Source organism: Lonchura striata, chromosome Z, assembly GCF_050655825.1.
Source record: "Lonchura striata isolate lonStrDom1 chromosome Z, ASM5065582v1, whole genome shotgun sequence".
NCBI classification, from domain to species: Eukaryota; Metazoa; Chordata; class Aves; order Passeriformes; family Estrildidae; genus Lonchura; species Lonchura striata.
In genome coordinates, this window is record NC_140740.1 from 15,938,340 (window position 1) to 15,962,057 (window position 23,718).

The 23,718-nt window shown below is 37.6% G+C and overlaps 1 protein-coding gene across 2 annotated transcripts in view; it reads left to right on the forward strand.

Annotated features, from left to right (window-relative positions):
* Positions 1-22,681, forward strand: part of SMC5 (structural maintenance of chromosomes 5) — a 38,942-nt gene extending 16,261 nt beyond the window's left edge. Inside the window, exons 11-24 of one of the 2 annotated variants that reach the window (XM_021548806.4) lie at positions 2,486-2,599; positions 3,559-3,653; positions 3,857-3,989; positions 4,871-5,044; positions 5,174-5,343; positions 9,970-10,093; positions 11,284-11,406; positions 13,560-13,685; positions 14,291-14,386; positions 14,718-14,822; positions 15,033-15,152; positions 17,921-18,100; positions 18,190-18,285; positions 20,999-22,681. In XM_021548806.4, coding sequence (XP_021404481.1) covers positions 2,486-2,599; positions 3,559-3,653; positions 3,857-3,989; positions 4,871-5,044; positions 5,174-5,343; positions 9,970-10,093; positions 11,284-11,406; positions 13,560-13,685; positions 14,291-14,386; positions 14,718-14,822; positions 15,033-15,152; positions 17,921-18,100; positions 18,190-18,285; positions 20,999-21,139 — 1,797 coding nt within the window. In that variant the 3' untranslated portion in view covers positions 21,140-22,681. The remainder of the gene's footprint in view (positions 1-2,485; positions 2,600-3,558; positions 3,654-3,856; positions 3,990-4,870; positions 5,045-5,173; positions 5,344-9,969; positions 10,094-11,283; positions 11,407-13,559; positions 13,686-14,290; positions 14,387-14,717; positions 14,823-15,032; positions 15,153-17,920; positions 18,101-18,189; positions 18,286-20,998) is intronic. The other variant, XM_085567356.1, reaches the window with a different exon arrangement.
* The last annotated feature ends 1,037 nt before the right edge of the window (positions 22,682-23,718 follow it).

Sequence of the window (23,718 nt, forward strand, 5' to 3'; positions counted from 1 at the left end):
GAGAATGACTGGAGAACTTTTAAGACACATATTGGAATGTACTGCCTAGTACATGCAGGATATTTAGAATTAGAATTCCATAGGCAGTGTAGTAATTGAGTATGGTGAGATGGCTCCTTTCCTCCACAAGAAGATGCCTCTTTCAGGTTTCCTCTATGGTGCAACCAATTATCCAATTTTACTACTTAAGACTTAAGTAGTTCTTAGTTGCTACTTGAAAAAACAGTGGTAGTTGCCATTTGAGTACCTCCCCTTACAGCACAACTATGCTCAACTATGATTACTTCCCTCTGTGATCGCCAAGTGTTTTTTCTTGTTTGCTCTACCCAGCCATCTAGAGACACAGAAATCAATTGCTAGTTTTGTTTTGTGTTTTGGTTTGGTTTGATAGCTGCTGTATGATCTAGGAATAGTGGGGCTAAATTTTCAAAGAAGATACTACTTTATTAGTGCATTGCACCTCTTGCAATATATGCTCCATGTAATATGAAGAGGATGAAGATTTCCAGTTGCACTTCTTTCAGAATTGCAAACTTACTTAATAATATATTGCTACAATTTAAATTAGTATAATATTTATATACAAATTCTTGCACTTGGTACATGTACTAGAGCTCAGAATTACTTCTATTTAGAATTGAATCCCAGCTATTTCTTGTTTTTATGAGAACTCTGAATTCTGCCTGAAAGACCACATCAAGATAATTTTATAACTGCTTCAATAAGGATATCTTTACTTTTACTTAAGGCCTCATTAAGCTCTGTAACATCAGTTGATGTGTGGATTTGTTTTCACTGTATCAAGGTGTAACCCCAGCCATCGGTCAAGCCCCAGGCAGCTGGTCACTCACTGCCCCATCTGCAGAATTGGGTAGAAAATCAGAAGAGTAAAGGCGTAGACAGCTTGTGGCAAAGATAAAGACAATTTAATAGGAAAGCAAACGCCATGCATGTGAGGAAAGCAAAACAAGGAATTAAGTCACTGTTTCGGTGGATGGACAGGTGTTCAGCCATCTCCAGGAGAGCAGGGCTCCATCATGCACGACAGTGACTTGATGTCTTGGTTTTGGCCAAGGACAAGGTTAAACTTTGGTAATGCTTGAGAGGATATGTGGCTGAGAGGGTGTGGCCAGACCCTAATTTGTTCCATATAACCTCACCTCTTTGCAGGGTGAGTGAGGGAAAGGGACTCTTGCTTTTGGGAATGGCATCTCTTTCAGGTTGGGAGAAGTCACATTGGGCAGTCAGCATTTGTTAGGGGTCTTCAGTGTAACTTGTTAGTCTTACACCTTTCATTATTAAAATTACTGCAGTTACTGGTTACTTTCTTACCTTATTGCTGTTTCCAGTAAATTATTCTTTTGTCAACCCATTATTTTCACCTTTTTTGCCTCCAGTTTTCAACTCCATCCTTCTGGAGCAGGAGGTCGAGAGGGGACAAGGGGACCAAGCAGTGGCATGGTTTTAGTGGGCTTTCTAAATTGAAGAATACCATTCCTATACTGTGATATTTGTGAAGCCATCTCTCCAAGTGTACCCCCTTCCTTCTCCTTCTCCTCATGTTACATACTGAGGATGATGATCTGGAATATCCCTTTGGTCAGTTTGGGTCACCTGTTCTGACTGTTTCTTCCCAGTCCCCCACATACCCCTACCCTACCACTGCGGCTGCATGAAGAGTAGAAAGGGCCTTGGCTCTGTGTAACCTGTGCTCAGAAACAACAACCATCTCTGTATAATGAACCCTCTGTTCAGCACAAGCCCAAAATACAGTCCCATACTGGCCACTGTGAAGAAAATTAACCCTACCTTGGCCAAAACCAGTACACTTTGGTGTCATGTAAATTAGTCTCGTGTACTTAAGAATTCCAGCTTTCATATTGCTGTTAACTGTGCTCAGCCTTTCACTAACTAGAGAGTATTAAATTGTGTAGTACTGTGTAATTTTTTCTTTATGTTTCATGTATAGTAACAAAATGTTTAATTACTAGTGAAAGTTAACTGAAACCCACAAACATTAATGTATCATTTAGATTTGGAAAACTTTATCCGTTTTAAGTATGTGGGGCTTTTGTCTTAGGAATTCAAAGGTACTTCAGCTTAAGGAGTGTGGTGTTTTCTGTTGCTAATTGGAAAACCCTTATTAGTGCTGGAGCAGAGCCAATACACATAATTTGGGGGATGGTTGCAATTGTAAGGTCAAGATGGAGCAGAAGAGGGAGAGATGGTATGGTGAGAAGTGGTGATAACTTCAGAAGTGGTGAAAATTATGTGGATGGCTAAAAATTAAGCACAGTGATCTGTGACTTACCATAGGTTTGCTCCCAAGAGAATTGGTTGCAAAAAAGGCAAATCTATTTTTAAATACATAGTCCTTATTTTCATTAAATGTAAGTATGGATATCATCTTGACTATTTAAAGTGTTTTTGGGGGATAGTAAGTTGAATTGTATTAAATAACTTGCTCATTACCTTTCTTTATTAGATCAATGTGAAAGACAGTAGACATGCAAAATATATTGAAAATCACATTTCATCGAATGACATGAGGGCTTTTGTTTTTGAGTGTCAAGAAGATATGGAGACATTTCTGGCGGAGGCAAGTTGGCAGCAATTTTAAAACTTTATTAAGTACTGAAGTAGGAACCCGGAACTTGGAAGACTATAGAGTAAATCTGTATGACAATGATAGATATTTATAGCATAACAAGTAGATAATGTGAGGTGTTCAGAGATTTTCTTCAGAATTAAGATTTCCTTAAACCATAGATTAATTGGAGGGATGTAGAAATATTAAGAAAATGTGGTTTTTTAGATTGTCTTCCTTGGATAGGCAATAATCACTTATGTAGAAAATACAGTGTACAAGAATATGGCTAGAGTGGAAATCTACAAATTTCGTACCAAAATTTTCCACTGCCCTTTTACTAAAGAGGCAGGAAGTAGTTTTTATGACATGAAGTGGTCCAAGCAGCAAATCAAGCTTGCATTTTCATAATTTTACTGTCTCCTGACTCGGTGAGAAGATTGCTCCTTTTGAAAGTCAGGCAGATGATGCAGGAGGAAAAAAACAGAAGATAAGGTATTAAACTGGCACAGTGTTTCCTAATGGTGTATTTAGTGACAAAGTGTCCTGCAATTTTTGAAGACTCATCCACTCTTCATGGAAGCTAACTACTTTTTTATACCTGAACAGAACTGGTGATGTCTTAAGTTCTGAGGGCTTTTCTTGCTTGTGTGGCTCTGGAATTCAGTTCAAGGCTGCTTTAACCAGCTCAACTAATCTTCACTTATATAATTAGCTCTTTAGACTGAGCATTTGGCTCTGGGTTTCTTTGATTGCTTTTATTTTCTCTAGCATATAGTGTTTTCAGAAGTGTTAATAGATTTTGCTTTTAGAGAACTTGGTTATTTCTGAGCCAAAGTGAATTTGTAGGTTCCTCCAGAGGTCATCAGATGAAAATAATTCTAACTCTGTGAATCAATAATTAATAATTTATTTGCATATAGTGGATTTTTCTGGTCTTTACCAAATAATCTAATACAATTTTAATATAGGTGCGTGATCATCAGAAACTAAGAGTGAATGCTGTATGTGCACCTGATGAATCATGTGCTGAAAATTTGCCTTCAAGACCTATTGAAGAATTACAGTATGTATCCGATTTTATCAGGGAAATAGTTTTAAATGGAGTGGGTTTTTTTTGTTGCTATGTATTAGAATTTTTTATGCAAATCAAATTATCACCAGTTCAGTTTTGGGTTAGTGGGACTTCTCTCTGATCCTTCAGTAACTTCAGCTTGCTTACCCGCTGAATTTGATTTGTGATAGTTGCTTTATTTATATCTTCTTCAGCCAATATGGATTTTATTCATATTTACGAGAGTTATTTGATGCTCCTCCTCCTGTGATGAGTTACCTTTGTTACCAGTACCATGTTCATAATGTTCCTGTGGGAACACAGAAGACCAGAGACATGATTGAAAGGGTAAAGTATCTGAAGAGGCATAAATGTATCTGTGGTGTGGAGTTTTATTTTGAAAGTTGTTTGGCAAGTAAACATGGAGAGTGCAAAAAACTGCTTTAGCAATTTTATTTTTCCTTTTTATTTGCCTTGTAGAAGTGGGAACAGGTCATTATGGGCTAACATTTTGCAAGACATCTTAAATTCAATCAACCTAATTATTCAGTAAACCTAATTGACAGAAGATAGCTGATGCTGCTGCATATATAAACTGAACAACATTTTTAGTCAAATGTACCTTATCCTCTGGAGGCTTTTTGCTGTTTCTGATTTACTGGACGTTTTCTCTCTATGCATCTTGAGTTATGGCAAATCTTTAGTTATTTATAGTATCCTTTTTGATATGAATTCTTTAAAACTATCAGCTCTGGTATTTTTATGCCTTCTTTTTTCCTAGGAATGCATTTGCTTGACTAATACATTACAGCTCACTTTATGGTTTCATCTATTAATTCTTGAGTACTTTGTTTCTTTGTTATACTTGTGTAACATGTTGCATATCTAAAGCAAATACAATCCTTGTTCACTATGCAGTACCAATGCTAACAATTTTTAATTGGTGTCTGCAATATCTTAACAATCAGATTTCTTTAATTAGTTATGGTTATATACTCCAACAGTATCTCAGCAATTCTTTGCTTAACAGTCTGAATTACAAGGGTAATGGTGCATTAAATTTAGCATCTTTTTGCAAAGGTTATTAATAAGTAGATCCTTCATAAGCTGAAGTTTTTGTATTGTGTTTATCAACCACATTTATTCCTTGTTCTGAAAAGTATTGCCTTAAGTAATGCTTTTAGCAGATTAATATTTTTGTCAGATTAATATTTTTCTATATTTCTTAGGTCATACAGGAAGCCAATATCAGGCAAATGTATACAATGGAAGAAAAATATGTTATTAAAATATCTGCTTACACAAAACAAAAGATCTCTAGTAACATATGCTTGCAAGAGGCACAGTATCTCACTAGTTCAGTAGATACAGAAGAAAGAGGACAATTGGAAAGCCAGCAACAGGTAGAAATGTATTTCTGTAACTGTATATGTTGTGACCTACTAGCTATTTTATCATGCATTAAGTAGAGCCTGCATATGTTACTATGGTATGCAATAAGAGTGATAGTGGTGCATGTTCTTTTATTTCAGGACATCAGTAGTACTTTAAAGTCACTGGATGCACGTTTGACTGCATTGTTTGACAGACAGAAACTTCTGGATCACAAGGACAATAAGCTCAGGCAAGAAAAGAAGGAGCTTTTAGAGAGAGGAAACCGGAGGAGGCAGTTGGAATCAAAAATTGCTGTGAAATATGATAGGTAGGAAACAAGCTATGTTATCTGTGAAATAATCTATACTATCTATGTTATCAATTTTAAAAGCAGATATATTTTTGTCTTGTCTCACTGCAGTGTGCTTTTACCCTTACAAAGTAGCCAGTAGTTAAGCATCAGATACAGGTGATAACCAAGATAAGGAAAGTGTTTAGAAATCATGACAGTATCTGAGACAACATGTAGCAATGTTCCAGATGATTTTCTGTAGTAAAATCATAGGATTCCAGTTAAATATCACTGCATTTATTTACTCAAATATATTGTTCTGACTTCTAGACTATGTAGCACATAGGTAGATAATGCCATAATGTGCATAAATGGTACTAAGTAAGCATGTCAGGGATTGAGTAAGACCCCAGTTGTCCACAGTATTATTCATTGCATATTTTTTGTTTTTATGGGCCTTTGCAGTTAATTTTTCTGTTAACGTTTGTCATAAGGCAGAGTCAGGGCATGGTTCAACAAGGTTAAGCACACTTAAGCACACTCCTAGTAGGCAGTGTAAGCAGCATTACCACCCAGTCCGGGCCTTTCTTGTTTTAACCTAGGAATACTGTCTTATCAATTCTTTCACTGTGCACTTCATAAGATAACTTTGTTCCATCCTGTCAGTGGTTTCCATGGTGGAGTGAAACAGGGCTGTTGTTATTAGTCTCTTGTCTGTGGTGAGCAGAGTGCCCTCATCCTGCGCTGTAGAGCATATTCTGTAGCCCCTGACCATCTTGATTGCTCTCTGAGTTTGTACCAAGTTGTTCAGGTTTGGCAAAGTGTGCAGTGCTGAACAGAGAGGAAAAATCACTTATCCCACCTGTGTTTCTACTTGTACAGCCTGGTTTGCTGCTAGAGTCCACTGCTCGCTTATGTACAGCTCACTGTCCACCAGTACCTGAGGTTCTTCTTTGCAGAGCTTTGCTGCAGCCTGTCCTGAGCCTGTATTACTGCTAGATGCACTGTCTTCCCAGGACAGGACTCTGCAGTTGTCCTTGCTGAATCTCACGAACCTTCTGTCAGCCGCTTCCCCTGCTTCAGTAGACCTCTGTGAAATGCAGGCCTATGGCCCCCTGCCAGTTCAGTGTCTAAAAACCTGATAACAAGGCCCTCTCTCTGCTCTTCCATGTCACCTGCAGGAGACCTGAACAGAGCATAATCCTCGGTACTGACTTGTGGGCAAGATGAAACAAACCAAGAGTAACCATAGAACTGTATTTTTTGCATATTTAGTCTTCAGTTAATCCAGACTGTGGTGTCCAAATCTGAATGCATGAATGGTGTGGAACACAGCACTCAAAAAGTGAGAGAAATTACTCCAGACCCAGTAGACTGAGAGGAAGATGAAGCTGATGCAGGTTAATTCTCCCTCATGTATCCAGTAGTGAGGCTAAGCCTAACTTCCCACTAGACACACAGAGAACATATCTAAAGAGCATATGTGTATGTAGTTACACATTGCAGTGTGGTCATACAGAGCAACTGGACAGATGCAGCAGTGGTGGTTGCCTCATGTTTGTACTGTGTCTGAGCAGCATGGGATTACCCTGGTGCATTGTCTATGCATATCTGTGGGGAGTGTGGATCCCATTGGTAGCTGGTTCCAGACACTCTGAATCTACACAGTCACTACCTCTGGACCTCAGTCTCCTAAATTGCTTGTACCTGGAAATGCAAACCCTTGAGGCTGTCACCCTGGTTCTGTTGGCCTGTACAGACTACCTCCCTCACCCATGTGTGCCTGCATTCTGAACTGGCTGTGACTCCCTAGTTTTGCAGTAGGTCATTCTGTGGTCCTTGTCTCAGAGATACAGAAGTAATATATATGTACAGAGGTAGCCACAACTCTCCCAGTCTGCACCCCATAGCCAGTACTCCTGTCATTTTACCCTTAAGTACATACATGTGGCAGCAGTCTGTATCAGCCAGGCTGATCACTCCAGTAGTCATTTGTTTCTGTGGTGTCACCCTTAGTGACTCATATACTGTCTTAGCTCCTAGGCCACTTACTGTCTAGTGTGTCATGGTCTTTATTAGGGATCAGGCACTCTCTTGCACACTTGTACCATGGTGCTGGCAGCACAGACGATCACATCATCCCCATGGTACACTCACTCTGGTCTCTCCAGCCAGGTGCAGCCATCACAAACAAGCAGGCTCCCCCCTCTGACAACTGTTTGCACTTAGGCTTCCAAACACATGAGTGCTGAGTAGAAAGCAAGAAAAGAGGGAGGAATAGAGCTGAGTAAAAAGAATATGCTAATTTGGCATGGTTGAACAAGGGTAGCAGTGAGCCCACTATTTACATCTAAGTGTCCCTCTTATCCTTAGATTCCTCTGTCTTCCTATACATGTTATTCTCCAAGTTACCTAGTTTCTCCCTTTCCTTACATTTGTTTTCACCCTTGAATATGTAAGAGTCCTGTGCTTTTCTGCTGCATCCCATCATGTCTATTCTATAATACAATGTCCAGCACTATGCTGTTCTACAGGAAGTGCTGGGGGCTGAATGCCTTGGGAGAGTCTCAGTAACAGCAGCTAATAGTGACTTTTTAACTTCAGAAGTTAAAGGACTCTGTTCAGTCAGGGATGCTAATGTACCCCCCCTTACAGACTGAGGTTTCTTTTGACACTGAATTGATGACTAGTGAAGTTGGAGGACTTGGCCTTTAGGAACAAAGATTCAGGGCAGTCTCCACTGAGATAAGAACAAAATTTTCAGAAACAAGATTTCTTGTTATGTTATATAATTACTTTTTTATTCAGATATCTTCTATATCATATGTAGGAGTACTGTTATGTCTCCTTTCTGAAATTTTTACACTGTGGTGCTTCAAAAAATATCCTTATGTTCATGAGCTACAGTGAGCAATTGGTAGCCCTGGTGAATCTTCACAGGACTTGGCCAGCAGTGAGGCTGCTCAGCCTCACTGAGAAATTCAGATCACTCAAAAGTATTCCACAAATATATTGCAGCATATTTGGTGCATTCACAGTACTGCTAATGCAAACAGAAATGCCCACTAAAATGTGAAGAAGCCATGAAACCACCAGGGTTTCCAGGTGAGCTGCAGTCATTGGAGAATAACTGGTTTGTTAAAGAGGAAGGAAGGTGGAAAGGTGGTGTGACTCTCCCTTTGCCAGGAGAGCTGTCACTAGAGATGTGCTACTACTTAAATTAGAGTAGGGGACTGCTGTTCAGTCTTGCAGATGGAGTGACAGACAGGCGTGTGTTTACTCATCTCCTTGAAGCCCAGTGTGATACCTCTGTAGACTTACTTGACAGTAGTATTTTCAGGTATTCCTTTTGCATTTCAGAGCCTGAAATTATATAAGAGCTGTATCATTACCTGGAAGAGTGGCTTTTTGTTTTATTTCAGTTACTTTTTTGGTTTGTAACATGACATGTAGGTGTGGTTCTTAGGGACATAGTTTAGTGAAGAATCTGGCAGTTTTAGGTTAGTGGTTGGACTCAATGCTCTTAAGGTCTTTTACAACCCAACCAACTCTGTGATTCAATTGTAGTGCAAGAAGGCAACCCCCCTCAGTCCAAAGCATGCCTTGGTGTTGACTATGTTGTTGGGTTACACACCTGACCACTGGTACTGAGGCTGTTCTGGGACAGGGTGTCCCTTTCTCTGAGTTCTGAATTTGCGTTCCCATCTGCTCCCATGGCCCATGCTCCCATGGTGCTCCTCTGGGCTTGTGATGATGGGCATTTCATGTATTCATGGCTGATGTGGTGGGCCTGGGTGTAGCTAAGATGCAGGGTATTATTTGGACTTCTGCCAGCTGCTGTTGTCTCTTTTATATGTGTGGAGGTGAGCTTCTATCAGGTACCCTGACAGAAAGCTAAAATTGACATTTTAGTTGAGATCAAGCAACCACTTGCTCTCTGTCACCTCATTGTTTTACAGTTGGGTTCACGAGGTGTGGCATGCCCTTGGTAAATGCTTGTTGAGTCTCCATGATCACCTTCTCTATTATGCCCCTAGAAGTCCTTCCTGAAGGGACTTGTTTTACAATTTTCTCAGGGATCAAAGCGAGAATGACCAGTTTGTAGTTTCCTGCATCATACTCTTGGCCTGTTGAGGAGTTTTGGAGGATCTCCAAATGCTTTGCTGCTCAGTTAATGTCATGGTTCCCCTTCTGTGTTCTAAAAGTCTAAAACAAGTGAAAGCTTTTTCTGCGCTGAGATGAGGATACAATTTGTTTTTGGCTAGAACATGTAACAAGAATTAAGTAAACTTCCTGAACTCACCTGTGTTGTATTGTTGCAAAGAGCTATCAGAAGAAGAAAAGCTTATTCCTTACACTGATTTTTTTTTCTCTAATTTGAAATTTACAGAAGTAAAGGACTTCTGTAAGCAGCGAGTAATGCTTGCTCAGTGATGCTGTTAGTAGCCAAAAGTGGAGTTTCTTTAACTGATACTTTTTGTCTGTTGTATTTCTTTTGTTTAAAGTGCATAGACTGGGAATACCTCCAATGTCTTTGGAATGTTTAGGAGTACAAGTTCCTATTTTGCTAACTGTTGGTTTGTCATCAAGTTTAAGAATGTTTGTATTTTTAATAAAATTTATTTTTAATCACAATGAATCAAATATTGATTCCTCCCATAGTTTAAGACAGCTGGAACAAGATGCTATTGACCTGGAGAAGGAATTTCAGCTGGCAAATGTAAAGATCAAAGAAATAAATAAACAAAAAGCAGAACTTGTTACTGAACTGATGCATCTCATTGAGGTATGTATTTTTAACTAGGAGTGTGTTCCACTTTTATGAAAAGTCCAGTTCTTGTAATTTAAGTAGGAGGCATGTGACATTTGTTGCTGTCAGTGTTTTCAAGTTTTTAATTTTTGAATGATCTTAACTTTTTCCATTTTTCATCTCCTAATTTTTTTCTAGTCTGTGTTTCTGATAATTTTTTTTTAAATGCTTAAGAGAATTGGAAGCAAATAAACTTTTACCTGTGCCCAACTTCATACTGTAGAAGCTTTGTGTTAAAATGACACATAGAGAAGATCTCAGACTTTGGCTTACCACTGTGGTCAGATGCTAGCACCCTCAAAATTTTATCTTGTAGGTCGCCTAGGTCTGTAGTTGAAGCTGTATCCTCCCTTTCATTAAGGGAGAGAATTCTTTTGTATTTGTATGCTGATCATAAAGGCATGATAAACAGTTGCTTTCAATGGCCCATATTTGTAGCTACCCTTTAGACAGTAAACAATCTAGACAGTAAATAATCTGTTGATAGATTTGAAGTCTCTAGACTGTTCCTGAGGCTGACTTGTTTGGAAAAAAACCCAATAATTTTAATGTCAATGCCATCAAACCAGATTATAGTGATCATTAAAGTCTGATACGTAACTTCCCAATCATAGCTTTGTTTAGTTGTCATGGGCTGTTCCAGTTAAGACATCAGATATAAGAGTTCTGTACATCTTGTCAGTCAACTGTAATGTCATTAAAAGATGTGTATGTCTTTTGTGTTTATTTTTTTATATTTTTCCGTCTCTGTGTGACATACAATGTCCACCAATATTCACCTGTTGGATTCTTCTGAGTAACAGTTGAGATGGCCTTAGCTCTTCTTGTATTTCACATGATGGTATATAGTGAAGGGAAAGAGAATGGGGGAGGGAGGGTTGATGTAAAATTGTGGGTTGAAAGTAGGTGTGCGCATGTAACTACATATGCTTACTTATATGTATTTGGTTGAAATTATATATGTATTTGTAGATACTTTTGAGTACATGTGGACTTCTTGAAGAACTTGGGTCACCACTTTTCATTGAATTTGGCAGCAGTATTGATGACCTGAACACAATGTGAGACTGTGTGCTATGACTAAAAGGATGAGTAGTTTCTAAAGTAGTGATTTTATCAGTTTTGAGTCTGGTGAAAAAAAACCTGCTTTGTTTTCCTGTGTTTAGAGGATTGTACCATTGAACATCGAAAAAGTAAATTTGGCTTTTCAGATGACCAGAGTGACTGCTGAGAAGAACAGACTACAGTCAGAGTACAAAGCAGGAACTGAACAGCTAAGAGCTGCACAGGTAACAATATTTATGAATATGAGCTAGTAATTCAATTTGATCATAAAGATAGAAGTAAAAATTTGAGAGCAGCTTGAAAGGTGGTAGGAGATAGTTATTTTGTATGGATGGGTACTTCCAAAAAGAATGGTCTTAGCATGTAGTAGAAAACTAGTCGAGTTATAGTTACCATCACTTGCAGGAAAATTAGGTAGATGAGAACTTTTTAAGAGGAGCATAGAGTAACTTGAACACAGAGATGAAGTCCAGCATGTTATTCAGAAAATCACTGTTGCATAAGTTATTACACATGATGCATCTTTTACTCAGTTTATCAAAGTTCAGTGAAAATCATTTAGTTGCTGGGGCTAAGTAAGGAGTAAAAGTATTACAAAGCCATGAACCTCATGTCAGTAATGTGCATTGTCACTGGGAAATTCATTTAATGTTTTCTGTATGCATCTTTATAATTCAGGGAGAAGCTTGGGCTGGTACATAGTTAGATGTCTGGTCAGATCAGTAGACAAGATTTGTGATTTGTAACATTCTGATAATTCTTAAAAATTGCCTTCTTCCTAGTAAAAGGTGTGTATGAGTCAAGTGGAGTCCCGTTGAGGCCCCCTCAGGAAACCAGCAGGAATGTTAACATTGCCACATACTTTTATTATATAGAAGAAATAAGGATATGTAAGAACTTGTGTAATTGTATAAATTTTATTTTGCATGTGGGTCTTCACAGTAAACTGGCAAAGTTGAGTGAAAATTGAAACATGACTTGTTGAACTTTCAATGCATTTATTCTAGTACATGCTTCCTAGTAATATCAAGTATCTATTGCTTTCTAGTTTTTCTGTCACATACTGAAGTTTCTCCTGCCAAATATATATTTTCCTCTTCACTGAAGAATTTTACTTACCTTAGCTTGGATCGGGCATATTCAATATTGAATCTGTTTAAGATTTTAAGTGCCTACAGATCAATTTGAGCTCTTGTTACATGCAGCTCTGCAGAGCTCCCTTCCAGTGGGAGCTTTATATTAATTGAGAATTGAAATTCTCCACTTCAGATGATTCAGAATTGATTTGGGCTGTGGAAATGATCAAACACAAAATTTATGCTTCTTGTAGGAAAAAAGTATGAATGCTCTCATGGGATCTTCTGCTGTCATTATCATGTCAGAATATTTCAGATGAAGCCATTTGACTTGGAAGTTTGTGGGATCCAAAATACTATTGCAGGGCATATGTAGATAACCAGTGGAATGTAACTATTGTGCTGTATAGTAGTATTTACGCTAATTCAGTATAGCTTGAGTTCTTGGCTGTAAAGAAAAAGGGTGACATCCTCCTTTACTGTTTTACCTGTACAGCTCTAATGACAGTGCTTGCAACCCATGTGACATTTCCCTCCTCTGCAATAGACTTCATGAAGTAGAAGAGGTGGTCTAAAAAAGGCCTCTTCTAAAAATTTTCCAACCTTTCTGAAAACACCAACTCAGTATAGAAAAATATTTTTATGATTTGTTTGTGGAGATTGTGAAATGCTTATCTGTAATGCAAAGATCTATTTCGTACTGCTTAGTGGAGAGGGAGGGAAGAACAGGTTTTTTGAGTTGATAGCTGCTGAGAACAGGTAACTTTTTTGAGTATGAGATGATCACTAATGATCATACCCATTACTACTGCTTCTGTTGTATTTAGTAAATAAAGATCAGTTCCAGAAAGTAATGAGAGTGACTATCAATGTCTGTGTCCTGTTTATAAAACTGTGGAACAAGCATTTCCTTAACTGTATGATTTGAAATGAAACTGAATTTTTTTCACCACTGGAGGGCTCCTATATTTAGCTGAAGTACACAACAGTAAAACTTGGGAAGATAGCTCTTGAATCTTCATGCACACTTGTTGAGCTGAGAGAAAATAAATTTAGTTACTTCTGAAGAACTTGGTTTTGATCAGTTTACCTTGGCATCTGCTGACTTGATGAACAGACAGGCATAATGAGTTCTGTCAGTTGAAGCAGATTTTTTTGGTATTTTAATATTGGTTTAATCTACTTTTTCTGATTCAGATGTGGTTTGTTGCTAGTATACTAGTGTTACCTCTGAAAATTCACAATAATATTAAAAAAAAAAGGTGCTGATTTTTAAAAATATCTTTTAATATTTCTAACAGCAACGTTTTCATGAACTGGATAATAGGAAGCATCTTCTTTATGAGAAGTGCATGGAATTGATGAAACAAGGTCGACATGTCTGTAGATTGGGTCCAGATCAAGATTTTCCAAAAGAATTTCAAGTTGTATGTACAAAAAGAAATTTTCACGTATCTGTTGAACTTCTAACTTCTGCAAAGAGTGTTATATATTTTTTATTAGAGGCTCTCAGTAAAGGGTTACGTGTACTTTTGCTACTGTTATTATTAAACGACCTTTGAAATAGTGCTGAGATACTTTGACTACTTCTTTTTTGTGCACGGGGAGAGAAAATTAGACCTGTGATTTCAATTGAAATCCACAGTCCTGTGTTCACAGAAGTAAATAGAGGCCACATTTTTCTACCTTCTGCTCTAATGAGGCAACAGAAAAGAACTGAGGTGTGGACCCGGCCTCTTAGAAGTATTCATTTGCATTACTTATCTACCATAGTCCATGTCTTACACTGAATCTCTGAGCATCTGAGCAAAAGAGCAACTAATTATGTATCTTAATTATGTAACAGTACTTTCAACTTTCTTTTGCTGTCCAGAATAGTTAGGGGTGGGATCTTGCTATGTTAAATTTTTAGTATGTGACACCCTGATTAAAAGTAACAAAATAGTTTATGGTTTATCCAGTTTTTTTTTAAAGAAAGCTTGAGTCCTTCGTTAATGTTGCTTTGTAACATGTGCCATCCTTTGTCTTAAAGGCTTTTCAGACTCTTCCAAACACATTGGAGGAAATTGATGCTTTTCTGAATGAAGAGAAAACCAGGGCTTCCTGTTTCACAGGCCTCAGTGCTTCAGTATGTTCATTGCTTTCCCTCCCCCTCATAGTACTTGTTTCCCACTCTTGGTATAATAAGCTAGACAGTAGGAACAATGTGCTGTAAATGCCAGATTCTGCATCTACTCAGATTTAAAGTAGGTTCTTTAAAAAAAAAGATGTTGCAATAGTTTGAGAGAAACAAAGGTTTACAGTTTCCTTGCTTTAAAGTTAGAAATCCATTTTGTTTAGTGCGCAGTGCAGTAATCTGTGTAATTGTGTTTGAACAGTATCGATGCAGTGTGGTATTTTTACAGTCAGGGTTACAGTTAGCAAATGTTTTGCTGACTGCCTGTTTTTTATTTTGGCAGGTTGTTGAAGAATACAATAAGCAAACACAAGAAATACAGCAGTTGACAGAATATCTAGAGGAAAAGAAAAATGAGTTGAATAACTATAAGCAAAACATATCACAGGTAATAGCTGAAGTTACTTCTATATAATTATTATAATTCTATGTCACTGTAGGAATGTATGTACAGAAATAAACAGTAACATTTCAGATTGTTTTGAGTGTAAACTGAGATGCTAACTTCCCAAATTACAGTGTTTTTTCAGTGTGAATGCTATCTCCAGAGGAAAATTCAGTTCTTAAATTGATTTTATGTGTATATGTCTGCTTTTAGGTCAAAGAAAAGTGGCTAAACCTCTTGAAAGTGATGATTGAACAAATTAATGGAAAGTTCAGTAAGTTTTTTAGTTCTATGCAGTGTGTTGGTGAAGTTGATCTTCATATGGAAAATGAGGTATGATTAATTTTTCATATACTATTCATATTTTCTTTCATAATGTTTTGGTCATATAGTGCTAGAGAAAAATAACAAGTTGTCATGTGGTGATGTTTTTTTTAAAACCACTGAACTTTTACTCAACACTTTCAGTATACTAGAACTGACTTATCAGTCTGATTGAAGACAAGTGAGTCTTTATCCCTATGACTAGGGCTTCACCTCCTGACTTTTGGAATAGGCCTACAGCTTACAAACTTTGGTTAGAAACATTGTATTTACTTAGCTGTTACTCAGATTTATTAAGCTCATTATTTAATTCTGATTTTTCAGTTAATTTTTGTCCTCTATTATCATCTAAATCTTGTGTTATTAGGTATTGAATTGATTTGGTTCTACATGTAGTTTCTACTGGAGTCTGGGAGCATTTGATCAGTTCTGAAAGCAGCCATCATTTGGCCCATCTTGCTATCTTCTCAGTAACTTTTATAAGTAGGGCTTTCCTCTGGTGAAGTTTAAAGCATCAGGAGAACTTGGGGAGTGCAATGAACTGGAGAGGGAAAATTGGTGGCTTGTTTTAAATTGATCACTGAAATGATGATGTCAAGACTTGCATATATTAACACATAGACTACACAGTAGTGAAAGTTGACACAATTTTTTCTGGCTTTTGTTTTTTTGTTGTAAATTACTCAAGCAGCTGTTCTTAAAATAACAGTGGCAATTATTACTCAGGGCAGAAGAGTAACTGGTAAGGCTCTTTATATGAGCTGCATAAAATGTTTACCTGGAGACTAGTAATATAAAAAAGTAGAACAACAAAACAAACTTTTCAGGTCTTTTGATAATTACCTCAACAGATCTGTATTACACAAAAACTGTCTTTTAGATATAAATATGCTGAGTGAGAGAACACAGAGAGAACAGTAAGGACTTAAAAGCAAAAGGCATGTGGAGTGCCTTTCTGAATCTCTTCTTTGGAAGGTCTTGCTTTTCGATTGCAAAGATATCACAAATAGTTTTAAGAGATTAGCTAGCAGTACTGTGCCAGTGAGTAAAACTTCTTTCCTCAAGAGATCAATGGCTGCAATATAGAAGGGTGGATAATGTGTTCTCAAGTTTGTACTCCTTGGTGTTCTCTGCAGGAGAATCTTTTGTCTGACCTGTAGATAAGAAGAGAGAGACTCTTGAGGCAGACTTATATTTTATTAGAGATATTTCTGTGACACTGAAGTTCAGGCCTTTGTTAGTCTGCCTTATAGGAATCTTTAGATCTGTGAATGTCCTTGGTGATACTACCTGCTGTCACTATTGGATAATAGGAGGAATTGGACATTAGGAGGAACTTCTTTATAGAAGAGCTGATTAAATGTGGAATGGACTGAGGAGGGAGGTGATGGAGTCACCATCTCTGGAGATGCTTAAGGAATGACTGGACAGAGCACTCAATGGCATGGTCTATTTCCCAGATTGGTGTTCAGTCATAGGTTGGGCTTTGGTCTCAAAGGCTTTTTCCAGCCAAAGCAACTCTGTGATAGTATGTGAAACACTTTGCTGGGTTCTTCCTTAACTTGCTAGCAGAAGCCTCTGGGAACAGTCTGACTTTCCTTGGTAATACTTAGTAGCCAGATTTTGTACTGCTACTCATGATAACCCTCACATTCCTTGACTCACCACAAAGAATTTTGAGCATCATTTTTGTCAGGTTTTGTAACATCTGTCAGTTATACAAACTGGTAATCAAAATAGTGTGGTAGTACTCAAGATCTGGCTGATGCCATCGTGGCTGTGTTTCACAGCAGCTTTTTATTTGGCTTTGCTAGCCTGTATCTTCACTTTCTCAAACCTGCTTTTGCCAATGCATCTGAAATTAGAGTGGGTTTAGAGACCTTAGATTCTGGTGTTTATTTCTCCTTACATGAAATTGTAATCAGAACAAGTCACAGAATCACAGATAAGTTGGAAGGACTCAGAAGGATCATCAAGTCCAGCTCTTAAGTAAATGGCCCATAGAGGGATTGAACACACAACTTTGGTGTTGTTAGCATTGTGCTCTGACTAACCAATTGAACTCTATTGCCACTGAACACAACTTCAGGACTCATAGAAAGTCCTCTGGAGATTTCTTTTTCATCTTAAGCATGAATCCATTTCATTGTATGGTCCTTCTTTTGAGCCACATCTGTTATCTTGATACCTTGCATCATTGGCTGAGGCTGCTGACAAGTTTGACTTTCCTGTTACAGAAAGGCCAGCATTGGAATCCTTGTATGTGGTTTTTTCATTAAAGTATGAAAAGGAAATGGCTGTCCTGATGGATTTTGAGCTGCTTGGACTTGAAGATGTTCAGATTGGTACACAACTACACAAACACCATTACTCCACTGTTCAAATTGATAATATCCTAAGGCAATTTTTTTCTGATTAATGGGATTTATAGGGACATTGCTTTGCTTTCTTCTTATTCTAGCAAAGATTTTTATTTTCCTGTTGATGTTCTTACTGCATATAAAGCCTTTCTCAACAGGAATTAACAAATCATAGTAATGGAAAGGGAATGGTATTGGAAATTCTGTAGCAAAAGTAGACAAGAGTGAAGGAAAACAGATAAAACAGAATTAATATATATATATGAAGCATAGTTAATATATTGATTTTAAGTTGAACCTGAGTAGTTGGTAGATCCATGTACATTTGTATAAATGTCCTTTAGTTTCCATGTCATTGTAAAATAAGCTATAATAAAATAAAAAGAAAATGAGTTTAAAAGGTACTGGCTTTCACAGGAAGAGTATGAGAAGTATGGAATTCGCATTAGAGTCAAATTCCACAGTAGCACTGAACTTCATGAATTGACTCCATATCATCAGAGTGGAGGTGAGAAAACTGTTTCCACTATGTTATACCTGATGGCTCTGCAAGAACTCAACAGATGTCCTTTCAGGGTTGTTGATGAAATAAATCAGGTGAGAATCAATAGTGTGGTATTGCTCTTTCTGTATATAGATGATTATGGCATAGTGGAGAGAACAGACTTTTTTTTTTTCCTTTTCAGGGAATGGATCAAATGAATCAGAGAAGAGTTTTTGAAATGGTTGTGGAAACTGCTTGTAAAAATAGGACATCTCAGTACTTCCTCATTACACCAAAGGTGTGTGGCAGAAAACGAAATAGGATGTTTAAAGTGTAGGAGAACTGGATTTTATGTGATAATACACTGATAAACACTGTATAAATTTTCTCTGTTTTACCTGAGAAATTTTGATTAAAGAGAGTGTTTGCCCATTTTAAGGACAGTCAGGCAAAAATTCAGACGATTTAGACCAAGGCTCATAGGCTTATCTCCTCAGAAACCCGCTCTGGAGTTGTGGTCCCACTGGAACCACATGTGTTAGCCACCAGTGGGCAGGGTTATCATGGAAAAGGCTGTAAGAGGTAATGCCTCTAGCTAACACAGAATTCAGACTGTAACAGAGACCAAGTCAGATGATGATACTGTAGAAGGAGCAGGCTAGTGCTGATGACATCAGAACCAGAAGAGTCCTACATGATTACTTGAATATTTTTCCTGTATTAATCTGAGATTTAGAGGCTCAGAAAAGGTGAGATCTATGCTCTGAGAGTGAGCAGTTTAATTGTACTCTTCGGTCAAAATTTTAAAAAAGGCAATTGACTTACTAGTCATGCAGTGACGCAGTGCCAAGGTTTGAAAGGGATAAATAGGGTGGCTGTCCACCTGCACCATTAACAAAGACTAATACTGTGTTGAGGTTGATCCAAGACAAATTGAAACAAATTACCATGTACAAGTAAATACTACTTGTATACCAGGGAGACAAGCAGTGGTGTGCTGGTTTTCATTAAGATACCACTCCTTTATCCTGTTATACACTGTATTTTAGAAAATCTGGCTGGTATGTCCTGTTTTTCAGTAAATTGCAATTGAAGGGTCTGAATAAAGCCACCTCATAGCATTTACTTTACTGGAAGGAGATGGAAGGTAATGCTTGTTGTTCCTTCTGATCTTGCAGTATGCTTGCCTCCATGCAGGTTGGTCATTTCCTGACCCCATTACTTCTTTTTTGTTGTGTTATCTATTCCCTTTTGTCTTCTTTTGATACCTCTCCTTTTTGAATCAGGTTTTCTGTGTGCTCTCCTACTTAGAGAAAGAACAGAATGATTTGGATGTTGAAAGGTAGACAGCTCAATGAACTCTAATACTTCCCAAATTTAAGGAGTTGTAGAAAATTGCTGTCTGGGATTGAGTCTGTTATCAAATTACCAAGAATAGAGACAGGGGAAAATTGAGTATGCAGAGCTAACTGGAAAGATAAAATTAAAATGAAAAAGTAAAAGTAGAAAAATCTCCGAACTTTAAAAAGCAAAAAAACTCAGCATCGTGGTAAGAGGAAACTCAGGGACTAGGTTGCAGCATTATTAAGCAACAAGAGACAGGGTTATGAAGAGGTGGCTGAAGATATTCTTTGTGCCTCCTTCCCTCTTCCCCCCACAAGCAGGTGGCATAGTAAGTTACAACGGCCTGTCATGAGGAAAATTAGTGAGAGGGCAGGTTGTATAAAGGTTTAGCTGATTGTGGGTTGTTTGTGTGGGCTACATTAGATGATAATTAAAAAGGCTGCGCAGGGTGAGCAGAGAAGGTTAGGCTCTGCTTTCCATGGCTTACCTGCAGTTCCTGAGCCTCTGTTACATGTCACCACTTACTAGGAATCACCTACTAGAAAGTGTGACAATTTGTTCTTCTAAGCCAAGTTCCATGTGTGTACTCAGTGGATATAGGAAAACTGCGACAATTCTTTTCAGTGTGTTGACACCTCCCCTGGTTGTATTTTTAACAAGATGCAGAGGGAAGAGATATAATTAATGTGCAGTAAAGTTGATTAGGAATACTGTATTTTGAGTAGTTGTGATTTGTTGTCATAATGAGTAGATTAACTGAATATGTTCTTAGAAATGAGTTTGAAAATTAGTATTTTTAATACAAATCTGGTGAAACAGGTTACATTTATTCAACATACAGATAATCACCATTTTGGGACTTAATTCTTTTTTCACTATAAAGTGAAATTCTAAATAAGGTTAGGTAAATTTTATTGAAAACAGGATTTGTTTCAGTACAGACAAACATAAAATTTTGTATTTAAGTGGGAAAAATCAACAACAGGTATAATGCCTAAATGACTGGGGAGAGGGAAGTGGCCAGTTGAGCATCAGTTGCAGGTAAATTGTTCAGTGTCATCCTGAGCACTGCTTTTAATATACAGTTTGTGACATTTTTGTCTCCTGGGTTTCTGTCTGGTATGGTTTGGATTATCCTAAGTATCCACCTTTGGCTGTTACACTTCAGAAAAGTAGTCCAAGCACCGGAATTACTCCAGAAGGTAGTGGTGCAACTTCTAAGTAATTTTGATTGTTCTGAGTTTCCACTAATGGAAATTGCTTAGCTCAGAGATGCACAAGGCTAAAGAGAGACATAGATTTACTTGGGTGCAATTGTTGTGTCATGTCCTGCCCTGGAGAAGAAAGGAAAAAACATTTTCTGTGCCCAAAGAGGAGTGGAGTTTCTCTGGATACAGCAAAAAAAGCAACGAGATTGATGGCAGCATGAAGGTAGAGATTGAATTAAAAAAATTCTCTTCTAATAAGAATAGTGACACATGGAAATTGGCTGAAGAATAAGTCCCTTTGAGGTGGTTTCTAGGAACAAATACACTTCATTTATCAGGTCGTAATCCTGGTATAGTGATATTTTTGAGATCTACGGTTTTTCATAGATACTATATTCAGCTTTTTTAGATAATGGAGAATATCTAGCTATTTTGACTTTGGTTTCTGTTTTTCACCAGCTCCTACAGAATCTCACTTATAATGACAAGATGACTGTGCTGTTTGTCTACAATGGACCTTTTATGCTGGACACATACAGTTGGAACATAAAACGCTTCAAGAGACGGCAGCAGTACCTTTCAAGCATGATGGAATCTTAATTCTACAGAAGTATTTTATATATCTTTATTGAAACATCTGACTGTCAAGAATTCAGAAATTGTCAAAGAGGAAAACCCTCCAAAAATTGATAATTGAAAACTTTGGTTCTTAAAACCTACACAAATGTTTGTTAGATTTTAAATGCATGGTTTCTTTTTCAGGTCTTTCATAGTGGTCACTTTCTCCAAGTAACCTACTCTTCTCAATAGTAGGTTTAAATAAAATTTTGCTTTTTTTATTTTCCTATTCTATAGTAAATGCAGCATCAGAAGTGCAGGTAATTTTTCTAGGTTATGCTGGACTTATTCTGTGACTGTTGTTTTTATAGAGGTTGGAGTTTCTTTTTCCAAAAATTGGAATTTGCTTTTGGTAAATAATTTTACTTTACCACAGATGTGGATATTATTCCATTTCCCCTTTTGAAATGCAATTTCTAAAAATTATTTTAGGTGATCTGTAGAAAAAGAATGGTTTGTAATTGTTTGTTTTATAAAAATAAACCTGAAATTAATATAAATAATATGATTTTATGAATATATTATTGTTGAGTAAATACTTTCTCTCAAAATAAATAAATATAGTAGCATTTCATTTTGTAGTGCTTGAATTATAAGGTTTTTCTAGCAAGTCTCTTAGCAAGAAGATTAATAGAGTTCCTGGTCTTCCTGAAACAGTGAGCCTATTGAGCTTGCAGAAGTAAAACTAAGCAATATGTAACTTCCAGTGTGTTTATTTTTCTAAGTAAAACTTCATACGTTTTTGGTGATAGAGAAAATAGTGCTGCAGATTTGACACATAAGTTAAATTTTACAAGGGGTCAGCTGCATTGGAGTGATTATACAGTCAATTGCTTTTCAACAGAAAGCAGTAAAACTTTTTAGTAGAGTGCTGGCTATACCTGTTAAGCATTTGGAAATGCAGGTTACAAAAGAATGTTGAAGACCTAAAATAAAGTCCTGATTATTAAGTTTAACTATTAAATAAGTAAAATTCAACAATTTGATGTCTGCTTTCACTGGGTGTTTTTCTTAACAGCATCCTGGCAATGAACTTTGCTAATGAAACTGGTATTTCAGGCTTTGATATTCATGCATTGAAAATAAAACTCACTACAAAATATGAGCTGGAATGTGGAACATTTTAGGTATTAAAGGGGAAGTATTGTAGTTGCTCTTTTGAATAGATGGATGAGCCTTCAGTGCAGTAGAGAACCACATATTCTTGTTACTGCAGGCCAGTGTTAGTCAGTGGAATTGTCTGACTCTGAATTTCTGGAGTAGTTCCTATGATGTTAGTGTCCCAACACAGTACTGAACAGAAGATGCAAAAGTTTTGAAACTCAGGCTGTGATCCAGAGTTAATTTGGGCAGCAGAAGGTCTTTGACATAATTGAGGCTACAGGCCTATCTGTCTGACTGCTGTATTGAGAGATCTTGGTTTTAGAAGTGTTCTTCAAAATTGTCTGTTATTGGGGAGTTTGTTGCTGTTACTGTTCATTTTCATAATCATTGCTGTTTGCAATAAATAGTTCTTATCTCTCAGCCTGTCGTTTTTGCCTTTTGTGCCTCCACTTCTCCACTCCAGCACACTGCAAGGGGAGGGGAAAATGGAGCAAGAGAGTCTTGTCTGGTTTGGAGAATCTTGAGGAGGCAAAAACTGAGGAGTACCATTCCTAAACCAGGACAGATTGGAACAGTGTCTAATGGGAGGTGTCTGACAGAAGACCTAGAGCCTGGGAAGCAGGGGAGGGGGAGCCTTGGCACTCTAGCTTCTCTGTGAATAACTGAGCCAGAATTACTTTCTTCACTTGTGACTCATTAAAACACAGTGTCCAAAATTACTTTTCCTAGAACTTTTTGTTCTGGAAGCACTTTTCCCCCCATACCTTGCTAATTAAGGATAAAACTACGATTCAGTGCACTGTAATTTGTGAGAGAAAGAATATGTGGAATCCTCCTCTGCTCCAAGAAAAATTCTTCACCTGTTCCTGCCTAATCATCTGAAAATCATGACACTTTCTATGCCATTGCACCCAGAATAGGCTTGGCAAAAGCTGTGCTTCTAGGAGGCTCATTGATACAGTGTCCTTTGCATATTCCAATAGCTTGGGTGAAGGGCAATTTTTTTGTAGCAGGAGCTGATCCAGTAGTTGCTATAGCCTCATCTTACTTTGGTGCTAACTTAAGCCATTGACAAGACTGAACTAGTAGGGAGGGGGGAGCTAAGTGCAGAAAGACGGTATTTTTAGCCACTGAAAGCTTTTCAGGCTTGGCTGTAGCAGTCTGGAAAGCTATCAGGGAAAGCATGGAAAAATAAGGACCAGTAGCAGCAGTAGAGGCCGTAGAAGGAAGAGAGGTGATAAGCAGCACTAGAGCAGCCTATCAACCTCTCCTGTGGCTCAGCTCTTGCCAAGTGGTGTAATCCTCTGACACCAATTCCCATCTTTATGTTTTCCACAAAATTCCTCCAGCTTTTCTCCATTAATATGCTCCTCAGTTACTCTTGGAAGTAATTCCCCCATTGTCCAGTCTTTCTTCTGTTGATCTGTTTCCCCCACTAGGCCAGTGGGGGTTTTTGA